Source organism: Dromaius novaehollandiae, unplaced genomic scaffold (genome assembly GCF_036370855.1).
Source record: "Dromaius novaehollandiae isolate bDroNov1 unplaced genomic scaffold, bDroNov1.hap1 HAP1_SCAFFOLD_37, whole genome shotgun sequence".
Lineage (NCBI taxonomy): Eukaryota > Metazoa > Chordata > Aves > Casuariiformes > Dromaiidae > Dromaius > Dromaius novaehollandiae.
Genome location: NW_026991398.1, coordinates 597,881 through 610,143, shown reverse-complemented (window position 1 = coordinate 610,143; position 12,263 = coordinate 597,881). Strand labels below are relative to the sequence as shown.

The following is a 12,263-nucleotide window of genomic DNA, read 5'->3' as shown; positions in this document are numbered from 1 at the left end:
GCCGTTGCCGCCCCGCGGCCGTTGGGCGCCCGCCCTCTTTGGGCGGGAAGCGGCGCGAGGGCGGCGCCGCCGTGGCGGCCGCGGCGCCGGGGTGGGATTAGCTGCGACGCCCGCAGCGCTCCTGGGTTTTTCCCTGCTCTGCTGGCAGCTCGGCAAATACCGTGATACCGCTCGGGCTGCCCCAGGGCAGAGGCTGATCAGACGTGTTATTCCCTCCCACAAAGCTGGCCCTGGGATGCGTGTAGGAATAAAAACACTGTGGGCTGGAGAACGGGAGGAGACAAAATTAAAAAGGACAACACAGGGTCCTGTAAGCACAGGCCAGTGGACAACGCTGGCTGCTCTGAACGCCTTCTTGGCTTTGCCTCATTTCCCAAGCACGAGAGTGAAAGCAAGAAAAGCCTAGAATGGGGATAACATGGAAGGAGCGTTAGAAGTCTAAACCCTAACTTCCATGCAGCTCGACTGAGATGGGATGAATCCCACCCGCGATCCCCTCAACGCCGTAGCCCACAGGGACCTGCGGGCGCCCTGGCCTTCCCTGAGCCGAAAGCCTTCCAGGAGGGCAGCTTTTCCCTGGGAGGAGCCCAGAGCCGGTGGTTTCTGTGGCTCTGGGGCCAGGTTCTGGCGTTTCTGGGGCGGTGGGTTCCCGAGGTTCTCACTGGGACAATGGGTCGCCCAGACGCCATGCGAACACAAGTTCGCGTGCCCCTTGCCCCTCCACCTCAGAGAGGGCCCGGGGCTGCGGCCCCTCATAAGCCACCAGCCTTCATGAGATTCCCCTTTCTCCATTTTTGGCAGTGTTTTTCGGCTCACGACCCTTTGTTCTCCGACGCCAGTCAAGAAGCAGATGACAGGGAGTATGATGAGGATGAGGAAGGCACTTGGGGGATCACTGGGAAACTCCTGCTTTGCTCCTTTATCGGCATTTTGACCATCTGTCTTGTCTGCCACGCTTGTGTTCGAGTAAGATATTACTTTATTTTGTGTTTTGTGCTGACACCTGGTGGCCCTTAGCAGAACCTTGCTGTGGGCCGTGTTCAAAACTCTCCTACCTGCAAAGATTTCACAGCCTCAGAAGTTGCTGTTATACCGTTATTGTTGTTATTTATAAACACTATAACCTCATGGGTTGATGTCACCATCGGTTGCAACGAGTGTTTAATCTTGAGGTATAGGGGATTGGTTATACTTCTCCCCGTACCCTTCCCCATCCTTTCTTTACTAGTTAAATATAATCAACGTGTTTGGTGTCCTAAAATGCAAAAATGCAACGTGATCCAATGGAGTGTGTGGTGCATTTTGAACTGCTACATGACTCAGACACATGAAATCCCGGGGTGGCTCTGGAAAGCTGAAGATCTTGGTTTCCTAATTTTGCTGCTGAAAATTTAAGTCGTCAATAAGTAGCTCCACTGTGGTCGGTGTTACGGCATTGGTGTGTAGCTGTGAATGTTCCAGAGATGATAAAATGAGGATCCTGATCCTAAAATGATGCTAGTGATGTCTACAAATACCGAGCAACGTCCTGAAATCCCTACTCCTTCCTTACTCAGGGCGTTCCTAAGGTGCCTTGTGGATTAGGGACATGTAAATAATCTATTACTTACCAAAAATAGTAGTTCAGTCACCAGCAATGCATAATGAATTGTGTTATAGGGAATTGCATGGGATTAACTTCCATAATTCAGGAGATGAGTTACGCATGAAGCCCCTTGCCATTTCAGTGCTATGGGTTTATCCCAAGATTGTGAGAAAAGAAACATTTCTATCCAAAGGGGCCCTGTGTAAAAGGAGCAGGATTTCCGAGGAGCATTGCCCTGTTGAAAGGCTCAGCAGAAATGCCAGCAACTGGAGTGCTCCCCCACACATAATATTTATACATTCTTCTAAGTAACAAAATCTATATGATGTGTCTTTTCCTAAAACAGATTCTCCGAAAAAGCCAAGAGAAAAGATTATCTTCTGACAAAAGGGCTAGCGATTCAAAAGGTAAATATGAGTTTTATAAGGCTATGCATAGGGTTCAAAAAAATGGTGCAGAAAGTGCCGGGGGCCGGGGTTACTAGAAAACTGTAGTAGGAGAAATATTAGCATGGGAAAACCCATGGCCAAGAGTCTACTGGTAGAGCTCCACTGCACCCCGCTGAGAATTGGGACATCCTTCAGTTTGACACTCATTTTCTTCTACCTAGAAAAAAACTTTACTACAGTGCCAAGGAGCTTTGTGGGCAAAGCTTTGAAAGCAGCTCCTCTGTTTCAGTCCTGAATGTGTCAGTGGAAATATTTTGAGGTGAGATCAGCCTCCTATCTGTTGATTACTTTGAAAGCTTTGATACATGTGTGAATTCAGTCACATGGAGTTCAGATATGTTTTATCTGAAGGAGAGTTTCCTAACAAGTGCTGTATAAATTCGCCTTTGCTAGATTGATCTGCTGTTTCCATCAAAAATGAAGCTGATTTTGGTCTTCAGTGCCCTCTTTGGCGCTGCCTTGTGCCTGGAAACATTTGTTGGGTGAGTTATACTTCTGTAGAAGACCTTTCTTTTCAAGACCACATTTTTCAGTTACTCCTTTTTTTCATTACCTTCACTTTACAAAATCTGTTTGGGGCATATTCTTTTCTTCTCAGAACTAGCTTGTCTCCAAAATGTGTTAACTTAGCTCTTTTGTGCATCTCCAGTCACTTGGAGGTGATGGGAATCTGGCTAAGCAGTTCTACCAAAGAATATCATAGGCTTAATACTGCACTAAATCATACAATATAATTAAGCCACTAGGAAGTTGGTGGTTTCAATACTTCAAGATTTGAATGAATCCTCCTCTTTAGCTTGATCTGGGTTTTCCAAGGAGATGGGTCTAGCTGCAAAGTTAAATTCATCTTAAATTCATGTTCACCCAAGGCTTTTTTCAGCTTCTGGTAGAGCCACAGAGCAGCCTCAAAGCCTAGATCTGGATCTGAACCTCACTGCAAAGCTTGAATATCCAGCCTAACAGATCTTGTCCAGAAAAAGCCAGAAGATGACAACCTGGCTTCATATCCAGACAAGTCCAGGAGTTGGTGTTTGAGATTCAGGGTTTAAATTCTTTCTCACAGACCTTTGAATGTTTTGAGTTATGAGTAATCCCAAAAGATAAAAAGTGAAGCTCATTTGAAGCTTTCATGCTCAACATGATTTTAAACATTGGCCAGAAAAGAAATTCGGGAGTCCCACTAAGACTTCTATTTATGCTGTTTTCCTTCTGCAGAGAGTGTGATTTTATGTACCTGAGTGATTCTGTGGTATCTCTCCATAAAGTTTTATTTCCACTTCTGCTTTTAATACATTTGCCTGAAAATTCACGCAAAATTATGTGCAGAACTACTCCAGGGAGATTCATGATCCTAGAACTAAACTTTCAATAAAAGTCAGACTCTGTACACAGCTTCTGCCTCAATAAATGTTGTTCCTTTCAGTCCTGAAATTTCACAAACCTCAGGCTTGGATCATTATTCAAGTGAAAGATTACTAGCTTCTCATTATTTTTGGAGATTCTTATTTCCCTTTAAATGTTTAATCCGCTTCAGAGCCTTGCTAAGCAATTAGAATCATTATTTCCAACCATTATGTTCTAAACTTTTATCTGTATGTTGCATCACAAAATATCTCCTTTAGGTTTCTTTCCCCACAGCCTTACTGAGCACATAAGAACCTTAATAGAAGATGATAAAAAATCCCCAAAAAACTAATAGACGCTTCCTGGGATATAGTGAGTGAACAGTAGATTCTAATGAATAAATATCTGTATATTAAAATGTAAGGACTAAGAACAAGAAATATAAATTTAGTTTACTAAATTGACTCTAGAGCTTGTTAAGACTAGGAGATACTATTGTGATCATTTATTCTGGTCTCCAGCATAATATAGACTGGTTTCTCTTGAACTCATTCCTGCATCACATCTAGTAGTGGTGGTTGCTGAGCCCTGTCTCTTAAAAGAAGAATCCAGGCTGGAAATGGAAGCTTACAGTGCTGGAGAATCCACTGAAAAGTTATTGCCATGGTAAAGTACTTCTGTTTGTTTGACTTGGTCCAATAGAAGAATCTTATGCCTCAGCTGGCCAGACAGAAGAACCTGGTGTTATCAAGTGTCTCTTCTCAGCAATTGCGTTCACACCAGTAAATAAACACAACTGAGCTAAATATGCTAAGTCCTAGCCTTAATACAGCTAAGGATCACACTGGTGCTTTTCGCCATGGCGTTGATCCCAGACTGTGCTTCCAGCTGATTATTCAGCGTGGCTCCCAAGTTTCCTTCTGAATCCCCGCTGGTTCCTCAAAATAGGATCTCCTATCCCATGACCATTGTGTACGTTTGTTGTTCCTAGATCCCTTTGTTATTTCATAGAAGCATTGGTTGGAAGGGACCTCTGGAGCTCTTTAGTCCAATCTCCTGCTCAGAGCAGAACTGGGAGCTGTTGTCCCTTGTTGTTATCATCTGCCCCTACCAAGAAGAGCTTGGCTCTGTCATTTCTCCAGCTCCCCTTCAAGTAGTTGTAGGCTGCAGCTAGATCACCCTGCCCTTATCCTCCTCTTCATTAGCCTGAACAAGGCCAGATTCATCAACCTCTCTGCACAGTACTGTTCCCTTGCACCCATTTTACCAAGCAGCCTGGGTCACCTTGTGTTTGGATGTGATATATCTGTCTTTAAGAGTTCTAAAAAGTACAATGTCTAGTCTAAGTTAATCGCTGAGGTTACCTCTGTAACCAGTGGAGGGAGGTCCTTTCAGAAGGTGATTCATTCCACCCGTCTCTCTGGAATGGTACAAGCCACCCTCTGATGGTGTCAGCTTCTGGTAACAGAGGGAAGTTAGTCGACAGTCTTCGCCTAAACAACTAAAGAAAGGTGAGATGAATCCCATATTTAGTGTCTGCTCTTTTTTATATCATACTCCCCAAACATATGCAAACTCAACCAGAATTGTTTTTGCAAGTTGTTGGCAAAAATAATAAATAGATGCAAGACCGATCCTTGTAACCAATTAAAAACTCAGCCACTTGATGTCTTGTTTCCAGTGAAACCTTAGGAACTGCCATTTAGCTAGTTGTTAATCTGAGGCACATGTAGCAGGTTGGATCTGCAGGTTGTTCGTCAAACTCTTGGGTAGCACTAAGTCAATTGCATTAGAGAAGTCTATACTCATTGTATCGATACAAGTGACTTTTCTCCAAATCCATAATCCTAATAACAAGCTAGTTCAACAAGGTCTTTTCTCAAGACTGTTTCTGAAGGCTTATTGATTTACTGCAGACACCAGGTTCTCCGAATCAAGGCAAGCAATGAGGAACAGATTGAAAAATTGCAGCTTTTGGGAACGCTGGAACATCTTCAGGTATGTTATTACCATCGAGGCATTTGTTAACACTTCAGACCATGGGTTCATCGGGGTAGGACTTTACATCATGTTGGGAAGGTTTCCAACATAATGTGGCAGCTGCCGTAAATAAATAGCTGTCACAGTAGTTGGTGTTTGATCTGTAAGTTCTAGCGCCAGCCTGGCAGTCAGGAGCGCCTGCATTCAAATTCCCTCTTGGCTGGGTTTACGATCATGTTTGAACTGATCTGCTCTAAACCTTAATATCAAAACACCTGTTTTTAAAATGGAGGTGCTGATATTTCTGTATTTGTCTCCAAGAGTGGTGGGAGGAATTTATTAGTTAGAGTCTATATCATATTGAAACAGGAAAGCACACTATAAAATTCTAGGTATTAGAGTTCTTATTGCCATTACTGAGAATTTTTATTTTAATTTTCTTTAAAAATATTGGTTTGAAAAATATATAAACCAAAATTTTAAAAGTTGTACCAATGGAGAAATAAAAGCAGTGTTTCACATTACCTAATAATGGAGCTTTTTTTGAAACTATGACTGGTAAAAAGGAGGACAGTAAAATAATCATAATAGAAGACTAAAATCTCCTCCTGCTTATACAACTGAAGCTCTGAAGTCAGTAAAAATGCTGACTTTAACCTCCCTCTGGATCTTTTTTTCTTTCCCAAGTTGATCACACCAGCTGGTACAAGATTGTGGTGAGGCCAAGCTGAAGAATGGGATGTGCTGTAAGCATGGCGTGGCACGATGCGGCTGGAGTTGTACAACTTGGGAGAAATTAGTGTTTCTAGAGCTTCAGGGAAGCTGTTTGCAGAGCGTGCTTTCTCAAAACAAATCCCTTTTCCTTCTTTTCAGCTGGATTTCTGGTTAAACCCCTCGACCCCTGCTCACCCTGTGGATGTCCGAGTCCCGTTTAACAGCCTCCAAGCCATCAAAGTCTTCCTGGAGTCCAACAACATTGAGTACTCTATCCTGATTGAAGACCTGCAGGTAGACAATGCTATGGGCATATGATTAGCTTCTATAGCCAGTGGAAACAAATAGCCGTTCATGATCTGGCCTCTTTCATTAATCCATGCACTGTTCTATATTCTGCTTTCCATGAGGACTTCTTTCCCTTCCTTTGCTTTTGTAGACTGTGGATTAAGTTACTGTTTCCCCAGAGATGGTCTGTGGACCACTGATGCCCTGGGAAGCTGTGGAGATCACTCTGCAGATGCTCTCTGAAACCATTCTGAACAGTGACACTATTAAACTCATTCATTCCATAGGGCTATTCTGATAAGTGAAATTTTGTGTGATCTTTTGCCGTCAGAAATTTGGGAATCACTGCAGCAAGTTATCCGTAATTCAGTAAGGTGGGATATGAACAGCTCTGGACATCATAACGCAAAAGAACTGTACCACACAGCATGAGGGCAAAAATCACACTCTTGGGCACTAATCTAGTATTGCTTCATGAGCGGTAATTCCAAGACGTCATCTAAAAATTAGTTTAGCAGAAACACTGCCCGTTTTCAAGCTTTCCAACACTGATCTTGTTCATCTTAACAAGTGTTTAAAATTTAATACTGACCAGTGATCTTGCCTTCTTCGCTACAGCTAAGTCCAGCAGAAACATCGGTTTGCTCCGTAGCTGTGTGAAGCTTGGGACTGTGTCCAGAGCCAGTACACAGCGGCACCATCTCGTTGTTTGAGGTGAACATTGGGTGAGAAGTCTGCCAAGCAAGCAGGCTTTCCTCCACATTTGAATGGCTTGTTCTAGGTCATACTAGATGAAGAAAAGCAGGATATGGCCAACAGTCAACAACAGGAGCGCAGCAGCAGCACTTTCAACTATGGAAGTTACCATTCTTTAGCTTCGGTGAGTAACTTGAATCCAACTTTTGGGGAAGGTGATTCTTATTTCTAGCTTTTTTTCACTATCTTTTCAATCAAATCCTATACTAGAACCTAAAATTCCTTTCTGGCTTCTTCTGGTACAGGGTTTTGTTTTTAAATGGATTTTTTTTGAGGTCAGCATAGTGGGACAACACTCTCCATCACAGAGTGTTGCAACAGGCCAATGTTGATCACACTTTTTCTTAAAATTTTGGACAGAGCGCTATCAAAATACTTCCTTCTGACCCCTCAGAGATACTTCAGAGGAGAGTGAGAAATAAATAAATCTTGAAATAGAGAAATACAGGAAAGCTGCAGCCATCAAGCAGAGCAGAGGATAAGGTATTTTTACTATCAGGAAGTTCTTTAAGTGTATTTTGAACTTGTTCTTGGAATAAGTGGATCTTGAAGATATGGCAGTATTTCTCCCTGCATCTGAGAAGCTGGGAAATAGCGCTGACCACACTAACATAGGGTGAGCTGGGGCTTTGGAGAGGCCGTACAAATACAGGCAGAGGGGGACAAAGTGGATTTCACCATATCCTACAGAATTCATCAGATCCTACAATTGTTCTGGGCAGCATAATACACAGATGGAATATAAGTGTCATCCTGACTTTTAATTTTAGATTTATGAAGAACTGGATAATCTTGCATATGAGCATAGCAGCATTGTCAGTAAGCTAAAGATTGGGGAATCCGATGAAAAGCAGCCTTTGTATGTGCTCAAGGTATGGTTCCTGTGTATATAACATATTAAAGAGTGTATGTCTGTGTGTAAATATATATGTGTGTATACATACATAGATATATATGTATGAATATATATATACACACATATACTGCTATACAATTATTATACATTGTATTATATTATAGATATGGTACAATTCAGTCCCAAGCATCCCAGTCTATATGGGATGTTTGAGTAAGAAGTGTCAGTAAGAGTTTTACAAGTTTCTATTTTACAGTTTCTGTTTTATTTTACAGTTCAGCACTGGAGGAACCAACCGTTCTGCAATCTGGATTGATGCTGGTATCCATTCCCGAAAGTGGGTTACCCAAGCAAGCGCAATATGGATAGCTAAAAAGGTCACTTCAGCAGGGATTGATTTTCTTTTGTCTTGGGAATGCCATTGACTATTTCAAAGTATATCTACTGCACCTGTATGTACTTAACCAGGTCTGCTGCCTCTGCTTCACCTGTCTTAAAATGCAGCTGACTCCAGGCAGAATATGGCAACTATTTAGACACAGAACTGAAATATTACAACAGCAGGGAAGAGTCTAGGTAGGCAAAATGTAATAGTCCAGGTGAAATTGTTGAGGACTCCAGGGCTGATAGCTTTATGAGTGACTGAGGACTTTCAAAAAATTAAGATTGGTTTGAGAAAATTATTGTTAGTTTGCTACTTCAGTCTGCAGATGCAGAGGAGCGCTGTGTGGTTACCTTTCACAAAAGTTCTAAAAAATCCCAGCTCTATTCAGATGATCATTTAAATTCCACTGAAAATGAGTAAGCCACCAGAGAAGTGCAGCATAATTATAGATTCTCCAGCTGGGCCAATTCAGCTCAATCCTAGTGCTAGCTTTGGTGCGTTCTCAGGGACTTGCAGGAGAAAATTTTGTTGCCCTCTTCCATTAAATTCCTGCCTTCTGCATAAAATAGTAGAACAGATTCGTTGCTCTCTCCAAGCCCCAGGTTTAACAAGGAGTGTAAACGTGAGGGAAGGTAATACGCTGATCATCATGGTGTGCCATCCTTTATCTCTGCTTAGATTGCTTCCGACTATGGCAGTGATGCATCCATCACCTCTCTGCTGGAAAAAATGGACGTTTTCCTGCTGGCAGTCACAAACCCTGATGGATATGAATTCACTCATACCAAAGTGAGTAAGCACCGTGCCTCTAAGCTGATTTAGAAAGCTGTCATGTTCTTCCAAGCCAACAATAAATGTGAGGGAAGTCGGTTGCAAAAGTCCATTTGTTAATGTTGTAACAAGGAAATGCAAAAGAGTCAGGCAGCCAAAGACACTGGTTGCTTGTCTAATCCATCTTTCTTCACTGTAAGTTCACCAGCCCGTTGATTGTTTCCACTGGTGCATCTTGGCAGTTAGCCCATCAGAATTGGTCCTAGGCTTGCTCCTTTTCCTTCCTAGTGAACAGTAACCATTTCTGGGTGGTAGGTGTAATGCAAGCCCTGAGCTTTGTTCCTTTGCAAAGCCACAGTGTTGCTTTGTTTTAGAATCGCATGTGGCGGAAGACACGCTCCAAGATTCAAGGCAGTCTGTGTGTTGGAATTGATCCAAACAGGAACTGGGATGCAGGTTTTGGAGGTAGGAACAAAGTTTCTGGATTCTGGCTGTCACTAAGAAGAAGGTTCCCTTTCACACTTCTGGATCCTGTTACATGGGAACAGCAATTTCCTTAACATAAGGGATTCAGAAAGCAAATGGTCAAATATAATAGTAGCTGCCTTTTGTAAAGATGATTTCTTACTGACTAGTTGCCAAAGAGCTGAAGATGAGAGAAGTAACCTATACCTTCTAGCAATAAGTCTCTTCAGCATCCATACTCCAGACTTTGCTGAAGACCTGTTGTTAGGAATCACACAACTTTGTGTTGGTCTGCTTTGTCGTTCCCTGAACACTAGTTCTTACTTTGCTCTCCTTTTGTACCAACAGGTCCTGGAGCCAGCAGTAATCCCTGCTCTGACTCTTACCATGGGCCCAGTGCCAACTCGGAGGTGGAAGTAAAATCTATTGTAGATTTTATTAAGAATCATGGAAAGATCCTGGCCTTCCTCACCCTCCACAGTTACTCTCAGCTCTTGATGTATCCCTATGGCTATAAATGCACTGAACCAGCAGACTATGAGGAGCTGGTGAGACACATTGACTCAACTCTGTCTTCCTCTGTCCTTCCAGCTGGCTTTCCATACTTGAGTATTACAGTGAGATAGCAGGATAAATGGACTGAATTCAGCCATACTATCATAATGGTAACCATCCATGGGAGCGAATGGGAGCTGTTGCAATGCAATGCCTTTAAAAGAGAAGTCTGGGTCATATACAAACACATGCCATTGCCACCCATTGTCAGCCCTGTTCACTCACTCTGAGGCTGCTCCACATTTCCTTCTTTAGCTGAAATGTCAGTACTGATATCTTTGAGGGGATATGAATCATACCATCATAGGATGATTTAGGCCTGGAGGCTTCTGGTCCAACTCTCTGCTCAAAGCAAGCCAGCTTTGAAGTCAGTGGCAGCTTCAAAGTTAGATGAGGCTGCTTAGAGCCTTGTCCGTCTGAGTTTTGAATGTTGCTGGAGACATAGATTCCACAGTTTCTTTGGGCCCATTCTGAAGTTTTCCATGCTCATGGGCATTTTCTTTTTCCTAATATCTCTGTGGAATTTCCTGTGGGGCATTTTGTTTGTTGCCCCTTGTCCTTTTGCCGTACACCTCCAAGAAGAGTCTGGCTGTGTTTTTCCTGCAACCACACATTACAGAGCTGAAGTGAGCACAAAGCTGACCACTAAGTATTGGAAGATCTCTGACTGCCTTGGGGTTTTCTTGCATCTTCTGAACCTTCTAGTGAGAAGACAGTGAGTGAGATAAAACACCAGGTGATTTGATATGGAAGCTTTTATATTAATTTGCCTGTAATATCACCTCCTCAAAATATTGTGGAAGGTGTGATTGCTGTCACTAGTATCCAGTAATGAAGAAATTCATTCATTTGGCACAGCTGGTTTTGGGCGGAGTGAAAGTAGGTTGCAAACCAGTTTGGAGACTTCCCTAAATAGGGTTCAGGATGGTAAAATCTGAATATTTAGTGTCACTAAGCATGGCTACTTTCTGACTCTTCCTTCATCCTCTCCTCCCCAGGATACCTTGGGGAAAGCTGCTGCCAGTTCCATCCATTCCCTGTATGGCACCACCTATAAAGTGGGGAGCATTTGCTCTACTATCTGTGAGTATTTCACCATTCTGAGCTTTATGGGCTATCCCGGGGAAACATGCCACGCTCTGGTCTCCCCCCAAGTTCTCTGACCCACCTGGGCCTTCTTGGAAGTAGTGTTGCTTCAGCAGAGTGACACCACCAGTCAGATGTTGCCAGCTGAGTGTTCACGTGAAAGCCTAATACTTGTCCCTCACAAATATTACCATGGTAGAGCTCTCTTCAGGATAGCATCATCTCAATGCCATATGCCTCAAACCAAGAATGCTTTCACATACTTGGGTATGGCCTGATTGTGAGAAATTCCAAGCATATCAGCACAAATTGGCTATGGTTGCTGAGAGTGCTGCATGGAAGCATAACCCAGACCAACCCTCCATTCCCAGATCGACCCTCCGTTCATCCCTTGTGGCTCTTTCTCCCTTTCTGTTTCAGACCAAGCCAGTGGAGGCAGCATTGACTGGAGCTACGATTACGGCATCAAATACTCTTTTGCCCTTGAGCTGCAAGACACAGGTAATTACGGTTTCCTTCTGCCAGCCAGCCAAATCATCCCAACTGCAGAGGAGACCTGGCTGGGTCTGAAGACAATCATGGAGCATGTGCGAGACAATCCATACTAAAAGTCAGGATGGGAATCAACCGTCTAAATTCTCCTCCCTTGACATGCTCAAGACAATTGTAACCGTGTGGCATATGGCTGAATAAAAAGCTTGTGTGTGTTCCTCCTGCAGCAATATGTGTCTGTATATAAAGAGCATTTCATGCATATCTTTTTGGCTCTCTGCATTTGTGCTTGCATGGTAGACTGCTTGCAAGGCGTTACAGATTTTAGGCCCCAGTCAAAACTTTCTAGCAGGCCCTGTTGCAGTCTGCCTCAACAAGACGCAGTAGGAGCTGTGATGGAAGGAGAGGAGGTTGGAAGATGTGACTGCTCCTGTGACTAACTACTACTGAGATTTTACAAATGACCTGCAGTTAGAAAAAGAAAACAGGCCTTTTCCCACCTAGATGAAGAGGTCATCATCCAAGGGGTCTTCCACC

The 12,263-nt window shown here is 43.2% G+C and overlaps 1 protein-coding gene across 1 annotated transcript; it reads left to right on the top strand.

Moving 5' to 3' along the window:
• Nucleotides 1-2,395: 2,395 nt before the first annotated feature.
• Nucleotides 2,396-11,857, top strand: LOC135326243 (carboxypeptidase A2-like). The gene is made up of 11 exons (XM_064504092.1): nt 2,396-2,516; nt 5,295-5,376; nt 6,232-6,366; nt 7,142-7,240; nt 7,887-7,988; nt 8,248-8,349; nt 9,036-9,146; nt 9,503-9,593; nt 9,942-10,141; nt 11,147-11,231; nt 11,655-11,857. Exons 1-11 carry the CDS (start codon nt 2,452-2,454, stop codon nt 11,840-11,842), a joined length of 1,260 nt encoding a protein of 419 aa, XP_064360162.1. The 5' UTR covers nt 2,396-2,451; the 3' UTR covers nt 11,843-11,857.
• The last annotated feature ends 406 nt before the right edge of the window (nt 11,858-12,263 follow it).